This window comes from Peromyscus maniculatus, chromosome 8 (genome assembly GCF_049852395.1).
Source record: "Peromyscus maniculatus bairdii isolate BWxNUB_F1_BW_parent chromosome 8, HU_Pman_BW_mat_3.1, whole genome shotgun sequence".
NCBI lineage: Eukaryota > Metazoa > Chordata > Mammalia > Rodentia > Cricetidae > Peromyscus > Peromyscus maniculatus.
The window spans coordinates 11,346,217-11,367,595 of NC_134859.1; the positions used below are offsets into that span (position 1 = coordinate 11,346,217).

Genomic DNA, 21,379 nt, shown 5'->3' on the forward strand with positions numbered 1-21,379 from the left:
GCACGCCTTTAATCCCAGCACTCGGGAGGCAGAGGCAGGCAGATCTCTGTGAGTTTGAGGCCAGCCTGGTCTCCAAAGCGAGTTCCAGGAAAGGTGCAAAGCTACACAGAGAAACCCTATCTTGAAAAAACCCCCCCCCAAAAAAAAACAAAAACAAAAGAACCACTTTCTAAACAATCTGTCCTGTGAGATGTAGTATATGTTCTTACCACTGCCTTTGCTCATGAGAATGCTTCATTTGCAAAGTTGGCTTTTAAAGCTTGGGACAGGTCTGTCAGTTTTGCTGTATTCTCTTGGCCCCAAATCTCCTAGTTCCAGAGAGGTCGACTGCTATAATGGAAGACACTTCCCACCCAGGCAACATTTGAAGATGCAGCTCTTTTGGGAAGGTTCCTTCCTTTATCCTACTGTCCGATACCTAGGGACAGGATTGCATTAGGTAATGAATGCTGGTACATATGGAGACTTCCCCCAAGGAAAATTCAGTTTTACTTCTGATTCTCCCTGTTATGTTGCCGTGTCACATGTCACCCCCCCCCCATGTTACTGATTTATTTATATGTGTGTGTTTGCCTAAATTTATCTGTATACAGGACATGTGTACTGATGCCCCTAAAGGCCAGAACAGGTCAGATCTCCCAGAACTAGAGTTATAGATGGCTGGGAACTACCATGTTTGTTGGGAGGTGAACTTGGGTCCAGGATTCTTCACTGCTGAGCCATCTCTCCAGCCCTCTTTGTATGGGTTTTAAGTTTCTTTTTGCAGCAACAATAAGTGCGGGCAACAGGAGGCATAGTGTCTATGGTTCCCTGGGTGAGAAATTTGAGGATGTGCACAGCAGCATCACCTTTGGGGTGGGCTTCCTGGAGTTGGTGATTCTTACCTATGAGCAGGTATTGGAGAGAGCAACATAACATTCTGGGCATAAAGGAAAGAGAGAACACAAGATACTCAAAACATATCATGGGACTGATGGACCAGTCAGGCCCAGGGGATGTAGTGGCAGGAGCACTTAATACATTTAACCTGTTTGGCATTTAGACCATTCAGTGTATACTGGGCAAGTTTTGAAAAACAGCTTTGATTGTAGTGTATAAAGTCCATCTCTGCAGCAGAGTATGGTGGCATTCCCCTGTACTCCCAACAGTTGAGAAGCTGGGGCAAGATGACTAACTCAAGACCTGCCTGGGCTATTTAGTAAGATCCTAATTCTAAAGAAAAACTAAAAAAAGAAAAGAAAAGAAAAATAGACCCCCACCCCCACCCCCACACACACACACCACCACTCCTTAAGCAGGGAACATGAGGTATATGATTTCAGTCTCTAGAAACTCCCTGGGAGATTTAGGTAAAACCTAGGCAAGAAGTCAAGGCTCATCTAAAGCAGGACTGTTGGAATTAGAAAAGGAGGCCAAACTATGAGATGGAAGGCTCCATAGTAAATGGAATGTCGAGGAGAGGGCCTTATGGGTTATGGGTCCCAGGCAGATATATGTTTGGTATTTCCTTCCCTGACAGTGGAGGGAAGAACTGAACGGGTTATCTTTAGAGAGAAGGTGGGAGTCAAAAGAGTTACTGTTCTGACCTTGCGTCCCCCAGAGGCCAACCAAGCTCACTTCAGAGACTGTAGATGCATAGAGTTGATGGCATGAGCCCTGGAAGAATGCAGTGCAGGGCTAAATGACCAGGTCAAGTGTGGGGAAGGAACCTCCGCCATGGCTGTTAATTAGTAGTCACAACCAAGTCATGCTGCCCCTGTTTCACAGTGTTAATGTGTATCCTCTCTCTAAAGAGAACAGCAGCTGGTTAGGACATACCATGGCTGAAGGTTTGTATAGCAGGTGTGGAGCAGGATGAAGGGACAAGAAGAAGCGAATCATTATCAAGAGCTTGGCTTCTCCCAGGAAACAGGGGTGCTTTCTGGTGCCTTAAATTTTCCTGGGATGTGGATTTTGGTAACAGTGAGACTGTAAACTATAAAAAGCAAAAGGTGGGGCTGGAGAGATGGCTCAGAGTTTAAGAGCACCGACTGCTCTTCCAAAGGTCCTGAGTTCAATTCCCAGCAACCACATGGTGGCTCACAACCATCTATAATGAGATCTGGTGCCCTCTTCTGGCCTTCAGGCATACATGCTGGCAGAACACTGTATAAAAAATAAATAAATAAATCTTTAAAAAAAAAGAACCAAACTTAAAAAAAAAAAAAGCAAAAGGTTTGAGCACTGGCTGTCTTGGTGTTGAGAATTCCTATTGGAGTCAGCCCTTGAGGGTGATAAACATGCATTTGTAAGTGGCTGTACTGAACTGAGCAGTGTGGAAATGGTACCAGGAGACTGAGTGTGTTCAGTGAAGCCTATCACTTTTTGTTAGCATTGATGCCTCCCACTACCTGTCAACAACTTGGAGCAGGTGTTTCCTGTGCCTTGGGCCTGCTAGGGATGCTCTCATCTAGCTACTTTGCTTTCTGTAGCCTTAGAAGGTAGAGTGGGGAAATCTGAAAACTCGGAGCAATTATTTATAACACTGAACATACTGTTCTGGTTCCTGAGCCCATTTAAGTATGGAAAAATTACATAGAGAAAGAATGGGTCTTGAAGTCTATAGTGACATTAGAATTACTGGACTAGGGAATATACATTTATCATAGTAATTTTTTTCTTTTTACTGTGTTTTTTTTTTTTTTTTTTTTTTTGAGACAGGCTTTCTCTGTATAGCCCTGGCTGTCCTGGAACTCACTTTGTGGACCAGGCTGGCCTCAAACTTATCGCGATCCACCTGCCTCTGCCTCCCGAGTGCTAGCATAAAAGGCGTACGCCACCACCGCCCAGCTCAAAGCTGGCTTTTGACCTTCATACATATACCTGCATTTGTGCACAGGCCTTAACCCCCCACCCCACCTCTACACACACACATTTATCTCTTTTTGCTAAGGGAAATGGGGAGAGAAGAAAATGGCACAGTGTTTAAAAAAGGGGGGGGGCAGAAATTCCAGAAGTGGTCATGCAGGCTTTTAATTTCTGCACTGAGAAGACCAGAGAAGGATCATGGATCATGTGTTCAAGGCCAGGCTGGACTACATGGCCAGACCTCTTTTACTCAAAAGAAAAAGAAAGGTTGGGTGGGGAAGAATGGGATCCTGTTTCTTCACTAAGCAAATTAACTAACATAGGTAAGCATGTAAAACACTTCTGAATTAGTCAGCACATGCGTGGATGTCAGAGCTCCTGAAAGCAGCTCAGACAACAGTGTGTGCCATACACTCGAGCTCCTGCTGAAAACTTCCTATGTGTGGCTCCTGGTGTATAATTGTGCTTTCTTGTCTCCCAGTTTTGTTGACTGCAAAGAGTGTGGCCGGAAGATGCATCAGATTTGTGTTCTACACTATGACATCATTTGGCCTTCAGGGTGAGTGATTTGCTGTGATCTCTGGGAAGGAGGAGCAGCTGTGTACAAGTCAGGGGGAGGTGGCTGTGGTGCAGAGTCTTGTTCATTGTCAGCAAAATTAAGCGAGTAAGGGAGGTGGTAGTTGGTTCTAAATTTAAATCTTATGTTTGCCTGCTTTACAAATTGTAGAATCAAAGCCGTCTTGTCTCCTCACTCTTTTCACAATGATGTGATTTAAACTGCCAACCAAGTATTTCAGTTCTGCATTTCACTGGTTTGGCAACATGCACTGTTGAGTATAATCTGATCACACCCATTATTTGTTGTGCAGTTTTGTGTGTGACAACTGCTTGAAGAAAACTGGCAGACCTCGGAAAGAAAACAAATTCAGTGCTAAAAGTAAGTTTTCTCAAAGTTTCTGTGTGCTTTGACTTTTGTTGTTTCTCTTCTTTTTGATACCTTTCCCTGCTGTTTTAGAGCTCATGTCAGCAGTTTTCCTATGGATGGTTTTCCAGTGCTTGATACTTTTTTTCATTGAAGTGATTCATCTTGATCCTTTCATGATCTGCTCATGTTTTCAGTAACAGTTTACAAAGCTTAGAAAGAAAATTTCAGAAGAGTAAAGCTTTAGGTGGGTGCTGGTACCACACACCTTTAGTCCTAGCACTGGGAGGCAGAGGCAGGTGAATCTCTTGAGTTCTAGGACAACCAAAGATACACAGAGAAACCCTGTCTCAAAAAACAAAAAGCAAGAAAGAAAAAATACGTTTCAGAACTGCTGAAAGAACATTTGTTGGCAGATCCTTCTCCAATAGCTCAGAACCAATAGCCCTATCCAGAAAAGGTGCTGTCACAGGCTCCCGGGGCCATCTCCTGGGGAGCAAGGCTTGCTGTCCTACAGTGCAGGATTTCCCTCAGGGGTTTCAGCAAGAATGGTGGTCTGGTGAGGCCCTTTATGCCTACATCTGTTCTTGTCAGAACAGTCACTCAGTTCTGAAGACTGCTGGGCACAGAGCTCAGCCTGACTAAGCTTATGAAGTGTGATGCTCACTGAAATATAATCTCAGATCTCAAATCCACTCCTTACTTCTTTTAACTTTACAAATCTTTATTTTTCCATGGGTTTTTTTTTCCCCTTTGCTATTGGATTTTTTTGTTTTGTTTTGTTTTGTTTTTTATTTTTAAAATTTATTTATTTTGTATACAGTGTTCTGCCTGCATGCCAGAAGAGGGCACCAGTTCTCATTACAGATGGTTGGAAGCCACCATGTGGTTGCTGGGAATTGAACTCAGGACCTCTGGAAGAACAGCCAGTGCTTTTAACTGCTGAGCCATATCTCCAGCCCTTTGTTTTCTTTTTAAACCACCTTTTTAGATATACCTTACTTAATATACCTCCAAAGTACCACTCTTGGTGTATTTATTGCAGAAAAATGAAATTTACATGAGTTGTAATTCTCTAGATACTACTTGAGACAATAGTAAGGAATTTTCTAAGACTTTCCGTAGATTTACTTTTAAAAATATTAATTTATTTTTAAATTTGTATATATGTGTGTGCCTGCTTTTTTGTATGTACACCAAGTGCGTGCAGTACCCAGGGAGGCCAGGACAGGGTGTTAGATTCCCTAGAGCTGAAATTTGAGGTGCCTATGGGGTACCTGATACTGATATTGGGACTGAATACAGGTCCTTTGCTAGAGTAGGTGCTCTTAACCACTGGACCATCTTTCCAGTCCCCTAGATTTACTTTTTATAGCAATTTTCATGAATGTAGAAAATATTTAGCCGGGCGGTGGTGGCGCACACCTTTAATCCCAGCACTCGGGAGGCAGAGCCAGGCGGATCTTTGTGAGTTCCAGGCCAGCCTGGGCTACAGAATGAGTTCCAGGAAAGGCGCAAAGCTACACAGAGAAACCCTGTCTCGAAAAACCAAAAAAAAATTAAAAGTCATTAAAGAAGAAAACTTACTTAAAATTTTATCATCGTAAGCTGGTTGTGTCGTGGTGGCTCATGCATAAGACAGGAGAATCCCCTCGAGTCCCATGCCAGCCTGTGACCTGTGAGAGACCATAATGAGAGAGACTGCCTTTTTACAAAAGGAAAGGGGGGGGGGAGGTCCATCATCTGATGTGGGAGAAGGGGGTAGAGTACCTAGTATATGTTGAATCCTGGGTTCAGTTCCCCAGCACCACCCCTCCAAAATGCATCCATTTTTATAATCAATGAATTTTTTTATAGATCTCACATCTAGTACTCTTTCCCCGAAAAGCAGTTTTCCATACTGATGTTTATTCCTAGTGGCTTTGGTCGGTGTTCACATCACTTGTGCTGTGGCAAGAGCCAGCACAGGACAGGCCACATCACCAAGATGAGGTTGCCTGAGTCTAATGCCATGCCTGCTCTGCCTCCCAGGTGAGCACTGTGCTCAGAAGGCAGCAAGCAGTCCTTGGCTGATGCTTGATGACTTGCCCTGGGTGTCATTGACTAGGCCAAGGGTATGCCATGTTCCTTGTTGCTATTAAAAGTTCCTCAAGTGTAATTCTGGAGCAATAAGCCATCTATCTGCCTGTTGGCGTCCTTGAGAGAGCCCTCCACATAGGAGACTTCTGCTCAGCATAGCCCCAGGGCAGGGCTTGTCCCACAGGCTTCCACTCAGCTACCCAGGACCTGAGGTGAAGGGCATGAAGCACAATGTCCTTAGTCCTGTCAGATTCAGGCCATCTTTGTCTTTCTCCTGTCCCTTACTATTAGAAATGGACAGAAACCTGGACAAATAAATAGCTGGCAAGAAGCAGAGTACTTAAGGGCCCACATCTGCTTTCCTTTATAAGACACTTAAGTCACAGGATGGAGCTCCTTCATATTTACAGAACACTCATTAGTCCTTGAAAGTAACAGTGAAGCAGCAGCTTCAACCGCTCTGCCTAATTCTGTTCATTCTGAATTTTTTAGGGCTTCAGACCACACGCTTGGGAAACCACTTGGAAGACCGAGTTAACAAGTTTTTACGGCGCCAGAATCACCCTGAAGCTGGGGAGGTTTTTGTGAGAGTGGTGGCCAGCTCAGACAAGACTGTGGAGGTCAAGCCAGGGATGAAGTCAAGGTTTGTGTTCTTTTCCTGTCCTAAACTGTGGGATAGTCCCCACTCCTGTCTCTGTAGGGCTTCAAGTGTGACATCCTTAATGCAGAGGCTTGTGGTAACTAGCATGTGACCTTTTCTGAATCCCAATTCATTATCAGAGATGGCTCTCTTGCCTAAGAAACAGGACCAGGAAGAGCTGCAACACAGCCCTGAAACTGCTCTGGCTGTTGTTGCAAGAGGTTGCCAGCCTTGAGCCTTCCTTCTACACAGAACAGGCTCTGGCTTCTGTTTCAGGTTTGTGGATTCTGGAGAAATGTCTGAATCTTTCCCGTATCGAACCAAAGCACTCTTTGCTTTTGAGGAGATCGATGGAGTCGATGTGTGCTTTTTTGGGATGCATGTGCAAGAATATGGCTCTGATTGCCCCCCACCAAATACAAGGTAGTCTTCCATCTTATTTCTGAATGTGTCTTTTTAGCCTTATGTTGGATGGTAACAGACTAGGCTCGGGCGTCTTAGAGCTGTGTGCTTTGGTACTGGATTTAAATAGTCAGTTACCCGACTAAACCAATTAATTTTGCTTTCCTGTCAGAAAACAAAGGGTCTTGGTGGTAGTGTGGCATGCTTGTGTATGGCCCTAGTTCTGTTTTGTCTCATCAAGATGGTCACTGGGGAGCCAGGGTAGCAACAGCTCGATGCCCTATTCAGACCAAGTGTCTCTGGTCCGGGGTTAGTTTGTTTAGTCTGGATTTTGGGTGAGAGGGGCAAAGAAGTGGCTTCTCCCAAGTTGCTCTCCTGGGGAAAGTTCCCCTATCTTTTGTTGGACAATAGGAAATTATTTCTGTTCCCTTAGTTTTCAGATGGAACTGTGATTAGGGTCTTTCACATCCTGTTAGGTGGACTCTGTGACTGCTATCAAAACTTATTTCTGGGGGCTTTGGATGTTAGTGTTTATTTTCAAGCTTGAGGGGTACCCTGAATTAAAAATAAAAATGACACCCCCCACCCCCACCCCTGCAGGCGTGTGTACATATCTTATCTGGACAGTATTCATTTCTTCCGGCCCCGCTGCCTCCGGACAGCTGTTTACCATGAGATCCTCATTGGATACCTAGAGTATGTGAAGAAATTGGGGTGAGTCTCGATTATTCAGAATCAATAAAAAACATTTTGTCTCTTCTGTGAAATAGTGATTTTTCTCGTTTAGTTTTACGTGTCTTATTCTGCTCTATTGAGATTGGTTCAGAAGTCTGCTGAGCCTCCCACTTGTGTCCCACCCCGAAGAGCAGTGTCTACTCTTTGCCTTTGCTTGCTTCTCATTTTCTTTTCACTTTGTTGAGACATAATCTACATATCCTGTTTTTGCCTGGGAGCGGTTTTGGAGTCAGTGCTTTTTGACATTGTTGACTGGTGTGACCATTCCCGTAAGCCAGTCTCACACTCCTTCACCTGAGCCCTGTGCCCTCTTACTGCTGCCTGCTGCTCCCTGTCCTGCCCCTGCCTGCAGACAGCCACTAATCTGCTCTCTGTCTCTATATACATTGTCCTTTCTGCTCTGTCATTGAAATTCACTGATTGAACGCCCACTATGTGTTTTTGTTTTTCCGGTACTATGTGGTTATATGCCACACCTGTGACATTCTTTTCCCAAACCTGAAAAGGTTTGCTTAAGTGTCTTGAACAGAGTGAATAAAATTCTTTGACATGAGTTCTCTAAAGAGAATGACTTGTCTGAGCTGCTCTTCCATTTACAGGAGGGAGAGTAGGCAGGAAGATGGTACTTCACATCCCTTACTCTGTCCTGGGGGGCTCAGCTCCAAAGAAGTGCTCGGTCCTAAATCTAGGGTTGAGTTTATAAATGATGAAGATGATGCTTACACACACACACACACACACACACACACACACACACACACACACACCTTTCACATTATTGGGTTGGAGCCCAAGTATTTTAGAAGACCTATACAAGCATTATAGTCATTTCTTTTGTTTTCATCTTCCCTCATACTAATTTCCATCCTTGCTTTAGTTCCTGTTCATAAGTTGCAGTTGCCTCAAAAGTAGATCAGAGTTCACTGACACTTTTATCTGGCTTCTTTCGTATGTATCTTATAGGTATGTGACAGGACACATCTGGGCCTGTCCCCCAAGTGAAGGAGATGACTACATCTTTCATTGCCACCCCCCTGATCAGAAAATCCCCAAACCAAAACGACTGCAGGAGTGGTACAAGAAGATGCTGGACAAGGCATTTGCAGAGAGGATCATTAATGACTACAAGGTACCCCTGTTGAAGGACGATGCCGGCTTTGTCACAGCTGATTGACATGTTTTGTGTATTTTCCTTGGGCACTCATGTGCTTTATAACTGTGATCAATTACAAGAATAGAAAGCAAGAACCTGAAAGCATCTGATGAAACTGCAGAAGCAACTGTGCAGTTGGTCAAAGCAGTGGGCCTTTCAGTCAGTTGACGGCTGGTTTGTGTATGAGGTTCCCAGTAGCCCACAGGGAACCTGACCTCACCTCTGGTCTGCTTCCTTCTAGGACATCTTCAAACAAGCAAATGAAGACAGACTCACGAGTGCCAAGGAGTTACCCTATTTTGAAGGAGATTTCTGGCCTAATGTGCTGGAAGAAAGCATTAAGGAGCTAGAACAAGAAGAAGAAGAGAGGAAAAAAGAAGAAAGTACTGCAGCTAGTGAGACCCCTGAGGTACAGCCCCCGCTAGAGCTATGCCACCAGAGTGGCCGGCTGGAAAGGCGACATTTGCTGCCGGGTTCTCTGTGGAGGTTCTCATGCACACACATAGGACGTCACTATCTCGGTACAAGAGTTATTCCCTGTGGGGCCTAGTGGTTAGACCTGGAGAGTAGATGGGAGATGGTGACCTTTTGGAGCCAGGGCAGTACATGGAGATGAGTGTAAGTTACTTCCTAAAGAAACTGGAGGGCCGGGCCTTGTGCTGCGTGTTGTGACAACTCCTCATTTTGTGGCTTTGCTTTGCTATTTGTTTGTTTGTTTGTTTGTTTGTTTATTTATTTATTTATTTATTTATTTATTTATATATCTATATATCTATATATCTATATATCTATATATCTATATCTTATCTATTGATTTATTTATCTATCTATCTATCTATCTATTTATTTATTTATTTATTTTTGTGGCTCTCAGCCTGTTCATTGTTTGCTCTCCCTGTGTACCAGGGAGTGCAGAGTGAACTAAACAAGACCTGACCTTGTCCATTCCCTGAGAAGTGTCTTATACTGGGAGAAACAGGAAGGACCTGGGTAGCTGCATGATGTGTTTTCAGGTGATGAGGCAACTCAGAGAAGAAAGGAGCTTAAGATAAAGAAGACGGCAGGAAGTCTGAGGGTGGCTTTGGAAACAGTGACAGAGGAGCTGAGATCCCCCTTGAGTTATGGGGATGGAGTCTTCCAGGAAGAGGAGGAAGTGTGCTGTGTTGATGATCACAAGGCACTGTGCGCTTGTCAGGTAGAGCTGACACTGGCGTAGACGGGTTGTATTGTAGGTTTGGTAGGTGTGTACAGTGACTTCTGTGGAGAGTGTTGATAGCATGGGAGAGATCATGAGTTAAAAGAGTGAGTGTGGGAAGCTGGACCTCACTGGTGAGGGAGAAATAAAGAATGGACTGCGTTGCTCCAGAAGTGGTTGGGCCTGGGCCCCAACAGGGCTAGAGCTGCTGGCAGCATGTGGCCACACCTGAAGCCTCGGGTTAGCGTGAATGCTCAGTGCACACTTGATGTGTTGAATGGTTACAATGTGCCAAGCACTGTGCACATTGAGTTATGTCTTCAGAAAGACAGCTTTAATACAGAAAGCATAGGCCAGGATGAAACAGAAGCTTGTATCCCTGGCGGTTCTCAAGAATTCTCAAGTGGTCCCCATTGTCTGACTTTCTCAAGGTTTGATTTCTTACTTGACTGCAAAACTGTTCCCAAGAAGCTGGAGAGGAAAGGCCATAATCACATTGGCCTTAAAAGAACAGGCGTGTCTCAGTGGCTGGCTCAGAATACATTGCAGTGGAGACCGTGTGACCAAGAGGCCGCTGGCCAAGCCAGGCCTCAGAGTACAGGTGGCCTAGCCCAGAACCATTTGGACCTGTAAAGGACAGCAGTGGTGGCATCACTTGAGGAAGTAGAATGTGGGCCCAACTGTGGGAGTCACTGGTGTACAGCACAGCAGAGCACAAGGACAGCCCTTCTATGAACGGAAGAGGACTCAGGGAATACAGAGCAAGCTGAGCCATCCAAGGTGGACTCTGGCATGGTGTCAGTGAAGCTATCCACACGACCTGGGTGGCTTGTGCCTGAGCCAGCCTTCACTGTGTACCCAAGCACTTGGTGTCTGCTAGGGAAAGTGTGGACAAGTAGACTTGTTGGTGTGTGTGTGTGTGTGTGTGCAGTTTCTCAGTGTGCAGCTGAGAACAAGGACTCCCCTTCCTCAGGGATATCTTGGACCTCACAGTGGTGTTAACTTTAGTATAGCTAACACTTTGTAGAAGATGCTGCTTTGCCATTAAAAATCAGGTTCTCTAGGGAGGAACGGGAGTAGAGGAAGTGGGTGCTTGGTCAAAACATATTGCATGCATGCATGAAATTCTCAAACAGGAAAAAAAAAAGAAAAATTAGAATATCAAGTTAGAAGTAGACAAACGTTTCTGGTGATGTTAAATGAGGGAGACATGATACCACCACATCATGTATTCAACCCCAGCTTTGGGAATAAAAAAGCTCACTCTGAGGACTGTGCACAGGTAAAACTACCAGAAAAATAACTAAAGTGCATGTTTCCAGATGGCCAAAATAATTTCTCTCTCTCTCTCTTTTTCTTTTTGTTGGTTTTTTGATACAAGGATCTCTCTGTGTAGCTTTGGCTGGCCTAAACTCAGAGATCAGCTTGACTCTTGAGTGCTGGGATTAAAGGCAGATACCACTATGCCTAGCTCGAAAACAATTTCTTTTAAAAGTTTATTTGGCTGGGTGGTGACACACGCCTTTAATCCCAGCACTCAGGAGGCAGAGCCAGGCAGATCTCTGTTGAATTCGAGGCCAGCCTGGTCTCTAGAGTGAGTTCCAGGACAGCCAGAGCTGTTAACACAGAGAAACCCTGTCTTGAAAAAAAAAACAAAGCAAAACAAAAAACCCAAAACAGGAAATAATAGTAAAAATAAACTACAAAGTTTATTTGAAGATGGGCATAGTGGCACACATACCTTTAATCCCAGCACTCAGAAGATAGAGGCAGGCAGATCTCTGAGTTAAAGGCCAGCCTGGTCTATCTATCTACACAGTGAGTTCCCTGACAGCCAGAGCTCCATAGTGAGACCATGTCTCAAAAAAATAAAAAAATAAATACAATTTATTTGAGGGCTAGTAAACAAGTGTCTTCTGTTTGTGTTAAAGTCCCCAAATCTACATGGTGGAAGAAGAGAACAATCTCCCTTTTAAGAAAAAAGGAAACAGTTCTCTGACCTCCACGTGGACACTGTGGCACACTCATAAATGTACATACATACATGCACATAGGTAAAATAATTAAAAAAAAAAAAAGATTTGACTCGTGGACCTGAGGCAGGAGCATGATACGTTTGAAACCTAGGTTCTGTAACATCCCTTGAGAAAGTGATATTCTTGAGCTGAGGGTGTCCTTCAATGGTAGAGCACATGCTTAGCATGATGAGGCTCTGGTTTCACTCCCAGTACTACAGGGTAAAGAAGTTCTCTGGATTAGCTCTGCTTAGCTTTTCTATGTTGTATTCTAAATGGGTGACACCCCAAGTTCTTTTCATAGTAGGATTATTGGAGCACTTGAACTGGGGAGTCTCTTTTAGACCTCAGCCAAACCATGATGAAAAGTAGTAACAACAGATTGCAAGACAAGCTTGGACATGTTCTACCCTAGTGCAGGTGTTGAGTGGGACCTGGAAAGAATCAGCTGGGTGTGCCTGCTCCTTCCCCGAGTCTTTTGAAAATTCATACAGGCGAGCAGGCCTTCCCAAGGCAAAGAACCAGGCACTGAGCATGTCCAGTGGAATTTTGGGGAGTGGTAGAAAACTTCCTCTTAAAGCTAAGCTTAGATTCTGAATTAACATCCTGGAGAAGTAACAGGACATAAAAGAGCCAGACGGGCTTGGAGGATTCCATTCTTATTCCTCTGGTGGCAGCGTGTGGCCTAGGTGCATATGGGGTCTCTGGAGCCCACAGCCTAGGAAATGGATCTTGTTCTGACAGCTTTGCATGTGGTTCCAGGGCAGTCAAGGTGACAGCAAGAATGCCAAGAAAAAGAACAATAAGAAGACCAACAAAAACAAAAGCAGCATTAGCCGCGCCAACAAGAAGAAGCCCAGCATGCCCAATGTATCCAATGACCTGTCCCAGAAGCTGTATGCCACCATGGAAAAACATAAGGAGGTAGTGGCATAGTCTGGTGGGAGGGTCTGGGGATACTTGGAACCTAGAGGAGTGGCAGGCACCAGGCCTGCAGTGCTAGGGCTCCCTCTGTAGAAGGTGAAACAGTAGTTTGTTAATACATTGTGTGGTTTATTGTTGGTTATGTTCCATCCCAGGAATCCAGGGCCTCAAGCAGGCACTGGGTTTGATTAGCCTCCTATTACACAGAAAAATGTGGCCAGGCACTTGGCACATGCTGCTTCTCTCTCTGAGGTTAATGCAGCTCCTCCTTTCAGGTCTTCTTTGTGATTCATCTGCATGCTGGGCCTGTTATTAGCACTCAGCCCCCCATCGTGGACCCTGACCCCCTGCTCAGCTGTGACCTCATGGATGGGCGTGATGCCTTCCTCACCCTGGCCAGAGACAAGCACTGGGAGTTCTCTTCCTTACGCCGCTCCAAATGGTCCACTCTGTGCATGCTGGTAGAATTGCACACACAGGGCCAGGACCGCTTTGTCTACACCTGCAATGAGTGCAAACACCATGTCGAGACACGCTGGCACTGCACTGTGTGTGAGGTAAGTCCCCCACCTCCCTCCTGACCTTCCCTGGAGGAGGTGTAGACTCTAGCATTGCCTTCTGCCCGTCAGGAGTGGATGCAGGTGTTAACATCTGTGCACAACACTGTTTGTGCTATCTCTCCCAGCGTGGGGAGCCAGGCGTGAGTGACACCCTTGTTGTCCTCTTAGCTGTACTCTTGTCCACTACAGCTACAGGCCATGTGCTGAGGCAGCCTGAATGTGGAAGGACACTTTGGTTCTACAGGGATCCAGTGTCTTTATCTCTTCCTAGCCTTGCTAGGGGCTTAAGGATGCCTTTCATCCTGCTGGCAGGTTGCCACCTTTGATCAGGTCGAGTGGCAGGATCACAGCATATGGTTAGAATACTTAGTCCTTGTGTGTGCACTGGCAGGCTTACTGTCTCCTGCCTTGTGGGTAGCTCATCTTCAGCCATGTAGAGCTTGTCCTGGTCAGAGCAAAGGCTGCCTAGCCCTTCCTTCTTTGCTTACATTTAAATTCTTGATTTTCTCCCTCTTTCTCCAGGCTTCTCTGTTCTCTTTCTACTTTTCTGATTTTAGGACTTTATGTGTACTTTGCTTGAGCACAATTTCTAGACTCAGCCATAGGACTTCTCCTCAGCTTTGTGTGGGGTGGTATGTGTGTATGTAGAATAACTTGAGTGTATGCATACTGAGGTCAGAGGAGAATTGCTCTGTAGCTCTTTACCTCATTTCCTTAGAAAGTATCTGTCACTGAACCTTGTGCTAGGCTGATAACCAGCAAGCAACAGTCCTCTTACCTCTTCTCTGTCCAGTGCAGCAATTACAGGCACTGGATTTTTTTTGTGTGAATGCTGAGGATCCAAACTTGGGTCCTCATATTTGACCATCAAATCCTCTTACCCACTGAACTATCTCCCAAGACCCCCTTCAAATTTAATCCTTCCTTTTTAGTTTCTAAATTCAAGCATCTCTCAGCCACTTGAGCTTCTGTGTTGGGGAAGGATGATTTGATGCCTTGCTCCTGGGGATAATGTCCCCATGTCCTCTGGTAGTACTTGGAGGAAATGGCCACCGTGTTCTTAGTTCACGCTGTTAAGTCTCAAAGTAAGGTCTTGATGCTTTTCTCAAAGCACATGAAATAAAGAAGGAAGTGGGGACCATTAATAACTCCTCAAGCCTTGCACCTATAGTGTGCCCCATGCCCAAGGGAATCCGCTCATGCTGGGCCTGTGCTGATAATGGTCTGTCCCTTTTGCTTCTCTACAGGACTATGACCTTTGTATCAATTGCTACAACACCAAGAGCCACACCCATAAGATGGTGAAGTGGGGGCTGGGTCTAGATGATGAGGGCAGCAGTCAAGGTGAGCCACAATCCAAGAGCCCCCAGGAGTCTCGGCGTCTCAGCATCCAACGCTGCATCCAGTCCCTGGTCCATGCCTGCCAGTGTCGCAATGCCAACTGCTCTCTGCCATCTTGCCAGAAGATGAAACGAGTCGTGCAGCACACCAAGGGTTGTAAGCGCAAGACTAATGGAGGATGTCCAGTGTGCAAGCAGCTCATTGCTCTTTGCTGCTACCACGCCAAACACTGCCAAGAAAATAAATGCCCTGTGCCCTTCTGCCTCAACATCAAACACAAGCTCCGCCAGCAGCAGATCCAACATCGCCTGCAGCAGGCCCAGCTCATGCGCCGGCGAATGGCTACCATGAACACCCGCAATGTGCCTCAGCAGAGTTTGCCTTCTCCTACCTCAGCACCACCCGGGACCCCCACGCAGCAGCCCAGCACACCCCAAACACCACAGCCCCCTGCCCAGCCTCAGCCTTCACCTGTAAACATGTCACCAGCTGGCTTCCCTAATGTAACCCGGACTCAGCCCCCCACGATAGTGTCTGCTGGGAAGCCTACCAACCAGGTGCCAGCTCCCCCACCCCCTGCCCAGCCCCCACCTGCAGCAGTGGAGGCAGCTCGGCAAATTGAGCGGGAGGCCCAGCAGCAGCAGCACCTGTACCGAGCAAACATCAACAATGGCATGCCCCCAGGGCGTGCAGGTATGGGAACCCCAGGGAGCCAGATGGCCCCTGTGGGCCTGAATGTGCCCCGTCCCAACCAAGTCAGTGGGCCTGTCATGTCTAGCATGCCACCTGGGCAGTGGCAGCAGGCACCCATCCCCCAGCAGCAGCCAATGCCAGGCATGCCCAGGCCTGTAATGTCCATGCCGGCCCAGGCAGCTGTGGCTGGGCCACGGATGCCCAATGTGCAGCCACCAAGGAGCATCTCGCCAAGTGCCCTGCAAGACCTGCTGCGGACCCTGAAGTCACCCAGCTCCCCTCAGCAGCAACAGCAGGTGCTGAACATCCTCAAATCAAACCCACAGCTAATGGCAGCTTTCATCAAACAGCGCACAGCCAAGTATGTGGCCAATCAGCCTGGCATGCAGCCCCAGCCTGGACTTCAGTCCCAGCCTGGTATGCAGCCCCAGCCCGGCATGCACCAGCAACCCAGCCTGCAGAACCTGAATGCAATGCAAGCTGGTGTGCCACGGCCTGGTGTGCCTCCACAGCAACAGGCAATGGGAGGCCTGAACCCCCAGGGACAGGCTCTGAACATCATGAACCCAGGACACAACCCCAACATGGCAAACATGAATCCGCAGTACCGAGAAATGGTGAGGAGACAGCTGCTACAGCACCAACAGCAGCAGCAGCAGCAACAGCAGCAGCAGCAACAACAAAGCAGTGCCAGCATGGCTGGGGGCATGGCAGGACACAGCCAGTTCCAGCAGCCGCAAGGACCTGGAGGCTACGCCCCGGCCATGCAGCAACAACGTATGCAACAGCACCTCCCCATCCAGGGCAGCTCCATGGGCCAGATGGCTGCACCAATGGGACAACTTGGCCAAATGGGGCAGCCTGGGCTGGGGGCAGACAGCACCCCCAACATTCAGCAGGCCCTACAGCAGCGAATTCTGCAGCAGCAGCAGATGAAGCAGCAGATTGGGTCCCCAGGCCAGCCGAACCCCATGAGCCCCCAGCAGCACATGCTCTCAGGACAGCCACAGGCCTCGCATCTCCCCGGCCAACAGATCGCCACATCCCTTAGTAACCAGGTGCGGTCTCCAGCCCCTGTCCAGTCTCCGCGGCCCCAATCCCAACCTCCACATTCCAGCCCGTCACCACGGATACAGCCCCAGCCTTCACCACACCACGTTTCACCCCAGACTGGTTCCCCCCACCCCGGACTCGCAGTCACCATGGCCAGCTCCATGGATCAGGGACACCTTGGGAACCCTGAACAGAGTGCAATGCTCCCCCAGCTGAATACCCCCAACAGGAGCGCGCTGTCCAGTGAACTGTCCCTGGTTGGTGATACCACGGGAGACACACTAGAAAAGTTTGTGGAGGGTTTGTAGCATTATGAGAGCATTGGGTGTTTGTTTTTTTGTTTGGGGGACTTTATTTTATTTTATTTTATTTTATTTTTTGTTTTTTGTTTTTCCCCCCCTCCCCTTTCATGTTCTTGGACTTTTTGTACTGAAAATCCAGGCATCTGGGCTCTTTTTATTAAGCCTAGATGGGACTGTGACTCCCAAGCATGGAAGGGTAGATTGATGTTTAAAGAAACAATACAAAGAATATATTTTTTTGTTAAGAACCAGTTGATTTAAATATCTGGTCGGTCTCTCTCTCGGCTTTCTCTCTCTCTCTCTCTCTCTCTCTCTCTTTTTTTTTTCTTTTCCTGTTTGGGGGGTGGGGGGTTGTTTGGATTCTTTTTTGTCGTCATTGCTGGTGACTCATGCCTTTTTTTAATGGGAAAAACAAGTTCATTATATTCATATTTTTTATTTGTATTTTCAAGACTTAAACATTTATGTTTAAAAGTGAAAAGAAAAATAATACTCAGAAACTGGTTCCAGAAATAATGCATCTTATAATGTGTCCCGATAACGAGCTGATGTTGCGGGAAGATTTTTTTCTATAGTGAACTCTGTGGGCATCTCCAAGTATTACCCCTGGACGATAGGAATTGACTCCGGCGTGCACACATGTACACACCCACACACATTTATCTATACATGCTGGCTTAAGCCAGCCTCTTGTCTTGCAGATGTAGAAATTGTTGCTTTGTTTCTCTGATAAAACTGGTTTTAGACAAAAATAGGGATGATCACTCTCTTAGACCATGCTAATGTTAATAGAGAAGAAGCATTCTTTTCTTTCTTCTATGTGAAACTTGAAATGAGGAAAAGCAATTCTAGTGTAAATCATGCAAGCGCTATAATTACTATAAATAAGAAAATTCAAGAAGATTCAATCACTGTATAGAATGGTAACGTACCAACTCATTTCTTATATCATATTGTTAAATAAACTGTGTGCAACAGACAAAAAGGGTGGTCCTTCTTGAATTCATGTACATGATATTAACACTTAGTGTTCGGGGGTTTTTTTGTTATGAAAATGCTGTTTTCAACATTGTATTTGGACTATGCATGTGTTTTTTTCCCCATTGTATATAAAGTATCGCTTAAAATTGATATAAATTACTGAAGTTTTTAACATGTATTCTGTTCTTTAAGATCCCTGTAAGAATGTTTAAGGTTTTTATTTATTTATATATATTTTTGGAGTCTGTTCTTTGTAAGACATGGTTCTGATTGTTCGCTCAGAGTGGAGAGGTCGGGGCTGCAGTCCTAGTTGCAGTGTGGGTGGCAGCTGGGAAGTGTCCCAGGCTTGTGGCCACCAAGGGGAAAGGGGGAGGGGTCCCTGTGCGGAGTGAGGAGGCATCTCAGCATTGCCTTGCATATTCAGTACTCACAGGTGAATGTCACCCATGCCACAAGGGACAGTCACCGCTGGGTCAGAAACAGCACTTTGCCTCCAGCCCACTCTTCCTGTCCTCCTCCTCGTTGGCCAGCTGCCCCTGTGGGGAGGGCTCCTGCCCTTTTTTTTCAGACAGCCCCCCTTTCTCTACCCAGATCCCACAATCAATGCAAAGGGTGCTCCAGGGACTTGAGGTGGTTCCTGACCTCCCCTCCCCACAAGTTCAACAGGGAGGTTACCTCCATCAGCCTGCCCCATGTGGCCTCCTTAGGGCTTTGCAGGCCTGGTGCCACCCTGGGGGCTGCTGCTTCATGGTCTTACCCGCTCATGAAGTCCAGTTACAGGTGCCCTTCCTGAGCAGGGCATGGTAGCTCCTGAATACTGTAAATGTCACATCTGAGAGGAGGACCACTGACGGGGGAACTCAGCCCCTAGCCTGCTGCTCCCAGGGAACTTTTTTTTTTTTTTAAATACCTGTCTTCCAACAAAAGAGTGGTCTAGATGGGGGTGGGGGCAGCTAAATTTAGAAATCATGACCCAAATAGCCTTCCTTTTGGCCTTTTAAGTTCACAGAAATATTTTCAAAATTCCTGATACTTGGAAATCTAAATTTGACGAAGCCTTTCAAGGTTAGAGTTTTGAATGTAGAATTTTGAATCTTGGATTTTAATACTGTGGATAAGACCAGGTAAGGAATAGGCCATCATCTAACATCCCCCACCTAAGCGCTGTCCCAAGTCCTTCAGAGGTGATGCTCCGCCCTTGTTCAGCTTGATGGGTCCTTGCACATTCTCGGCTCTCTTCAGAATTCCCTTTGCTGCCGATTGGGAAGCCCCAAGCCATGTGTTCAAACAAGAAGAGGAACTGGAGCCTCAGAAGAGCTGCTCTCAGCCCCACTCAGAAGGTGGCACTTGGCAGTGTGCAGCCTTTTAATGTGGGCAATGGGGACATCCTTTTCAGGTTATCCTGAAGTTCAAAGCTATGTACCAACCTCCTTGGAGTCTGCATCCTGTGCAGTTGTCCATCTGGATGTCGAAGGATGTGGCTGAGGGTGTGGGCTGTGGATACTATCCCTAAGTTTGTCCTAAGGAAATTTCTGTAAGAGCTGGAGTGCCCAGACACTGTGTCTCATGCTGTATACTTAAGAGGAGAAGAAAAAAGTCCTATATTTGTGATCAAAAAGAGGGAACTTGAAATGTGCTGGTGTTTATAATAAAAGCTGGTAAAACTGCTTGGATTCAAAGGTGGTTCCGATTGGCTAATGATCCCCTTAGCATTAGCTCAGCTGCTGATCATTGAACAACTGAAGATGCCTGGTGTCAACCCTACATGCATTTGAGGCTCTTAGAAACTAGCATTTAAGAACTGAATGTTATGTCCACAGATAACATGCTATTCTGCACTGTTGGGGTGAATACATGTAACTTTCATTTGGTTTCTATTAAATGGGACCAGCTGGGCAAGGTAGCCCATGCCTTTAATCCCAGAAGAGCTAGAGCTAGAAGAATCGGGAAGACCTCAAACCCAAAGATCCATATAGGAAATGAAAGGACAGCCAGGGCTACATAGTCTCAGAGACCTGTCTCAGAAAGGGGAGGGGCAAAGATTGCATTTGAATCAACGTTTAATTTTAGTGTTGTATGACAGAATAAGTTGGTTTTGTTTTGTTTTGTTTTTGTTTTTTTTAAAGAACACTTCTCATTAAGGTGATTGTGAGTTGGTAGCCACTGTGATGCCAGGAAATATAATACAGGACAGTGTATTGGGAAGCAGTTCTGTGCCCAGACATTGTAGTAAACCTGGAGAATGTAGGAATAAGTCTGCCCATTTGGGACTAACAATACACAGTAGCCTGAAAGGTATTGGGTGTTTCACATGCATTGGTCATACTAATTGTGTTGTGAATGCTAGGTGCAGGGTGGAGAACAGTTAGTGATAACACACTGAAGAAATGGTTCAGAACCCAAACTAAAGTAGACTCCCAAGTGAGTGGGTCTGCAGCTGATCTAAACTGTCTAAAACAGTGCTTTCATCGTGCTCACCAGGTTATAGAGGATTTGTTAGAAATCTTTGATAATTCACTTTTCACTAAATAAAAGTTCAAGGGAGTTCAGGAGAGCCTACTATTCACAGAATTGAGCTCCTGATGGACCCCACTTGGTCCATTCTACAAAATTCCTACTAGGGGCTTGAAGCTGAGATGGCCTTTGGGTCTTTCATCTTGTATTCCATGGCTCTTGTCACAAGGAAATGTCACAGGCTGACATTTCCCATACTTGTAGGTTGACCTGTGAAATTCAGATAAAGGATCCTGGGAGGAGAATGATAGGAAAGCTCCAAGTTATTTTAGAGTGAGAATCTGAACACAAAGGTCCTTTAAAGTCTGTTGTGTGCAGAAGGGAACTGAAGACTTGTTCCTGACATCCTGCTGCCAGGACTCCTTTATTATCTGTGGTACTGCCCGGGACTCCTGAGATGTAGGCACAGATATGGGCCACTAAGACAAGATAGATTCCCATGTTCCTTCCTGGAATGAGCACTAAAAGAAATGACTAAAGTCCCAAAGCTGGGAAGTGGGAACAGGCAGGGCAAGAGGCAAATGTCAAGAGATGTCTGAAGTGGACCACTGTTAGACAACCACTGTAGTTGGAGCTAGAGTGTACAAAAGGCCCTTGGAGTTTTGTGGGAAGTCAGTTCCTGTTCCTGACCCTTGGTAAATACATAGGTCCAAACTTCGGTTTTCCGGGAACGGACGGACGACAGGAGGGCCTAGGTTTGATTTGCCTGCAATGCAGTTGGTTTACAATGAACAGAACCTACATCCCCATCCTTAACTAAAAAGCCCAGGTTCTTCTTTGCCAAATGTCACTTCACCTTTTCAAAACATTCTGCTCTGAGCCAGATACGGTGTTCTATAGATTGCTCTGTCAGCTCTGACAGAAAGGACAATTCCAGAATGGGGAATTAAAGGAACGAACCGGGAGGTGTCTCGATCCCTCTAGGAATAGTATCCAGGGAAGCTATTCTGTGTGGTGACATGGGCAGAGGCACAAGCCAGAAACAGATTCTAAGGATCCCAGAAAGGACATGGAAGGACTGTA

General features: G+C 46.1%; 1 protein-coding gene across 4 annotated transcripts in view; it reads left to right on the top strand.

Moving 5' to 3' along the window:
- The window catches only part of Crebbp (CREB binding lysine acetyltransferase), a 143,002-nt gene extending 123,481 nt beyond the window's left edge, over window positions 1-19,521 (top strand). For all 4 annotated transcript variants that reach the window (XM_016003228.3, XM_016003229.3, XM_006984701.4 and 1 more), the window contains 10 exons: window positions 3,329-3,406; window positions 3,717-3,784; window positions 6,341-6,491; window positions 6,765-6,911; window positions 7,491-7,604; window positions 8,589-8,754; window positions 9,020-9,187; window positions 12,751-12,912; window positions 13,188-13,469; window positions 14,720-19,521. In XM_016003228.3, the coding sequence (XP_015858714.1) occupies window positions 3,329-3,406; window positions 3,717-3,784; window positions 6,341-6,491; window positions 6,765-6,911; window positions 7,491-7,604; window positions 8,589-8,754; window positions 9,020-9,187; window positions 12,751-12,912; window positions 13,188-13,469; window positions 14,720-16,867 (3,484 nt within the window). In that variant the 3' untranslated portion in view covers window positions 16,868-19,521. The remainder of the gene's footprint in view (window positions 1-3,328; window positions 3,407-3,716; window positions 3,785-6,340; window positions 6,492-6,764; window positions 6,912-7,490; window positions 7,605-8,588; window positions 8,755-9,019; window positions 9,188-12,750; window positions 12,913-13,187; window positions 13,470-14,719) is intronic.
- Window positions 19,522-21,379: the final 1,858 nt, after the last annotated feature.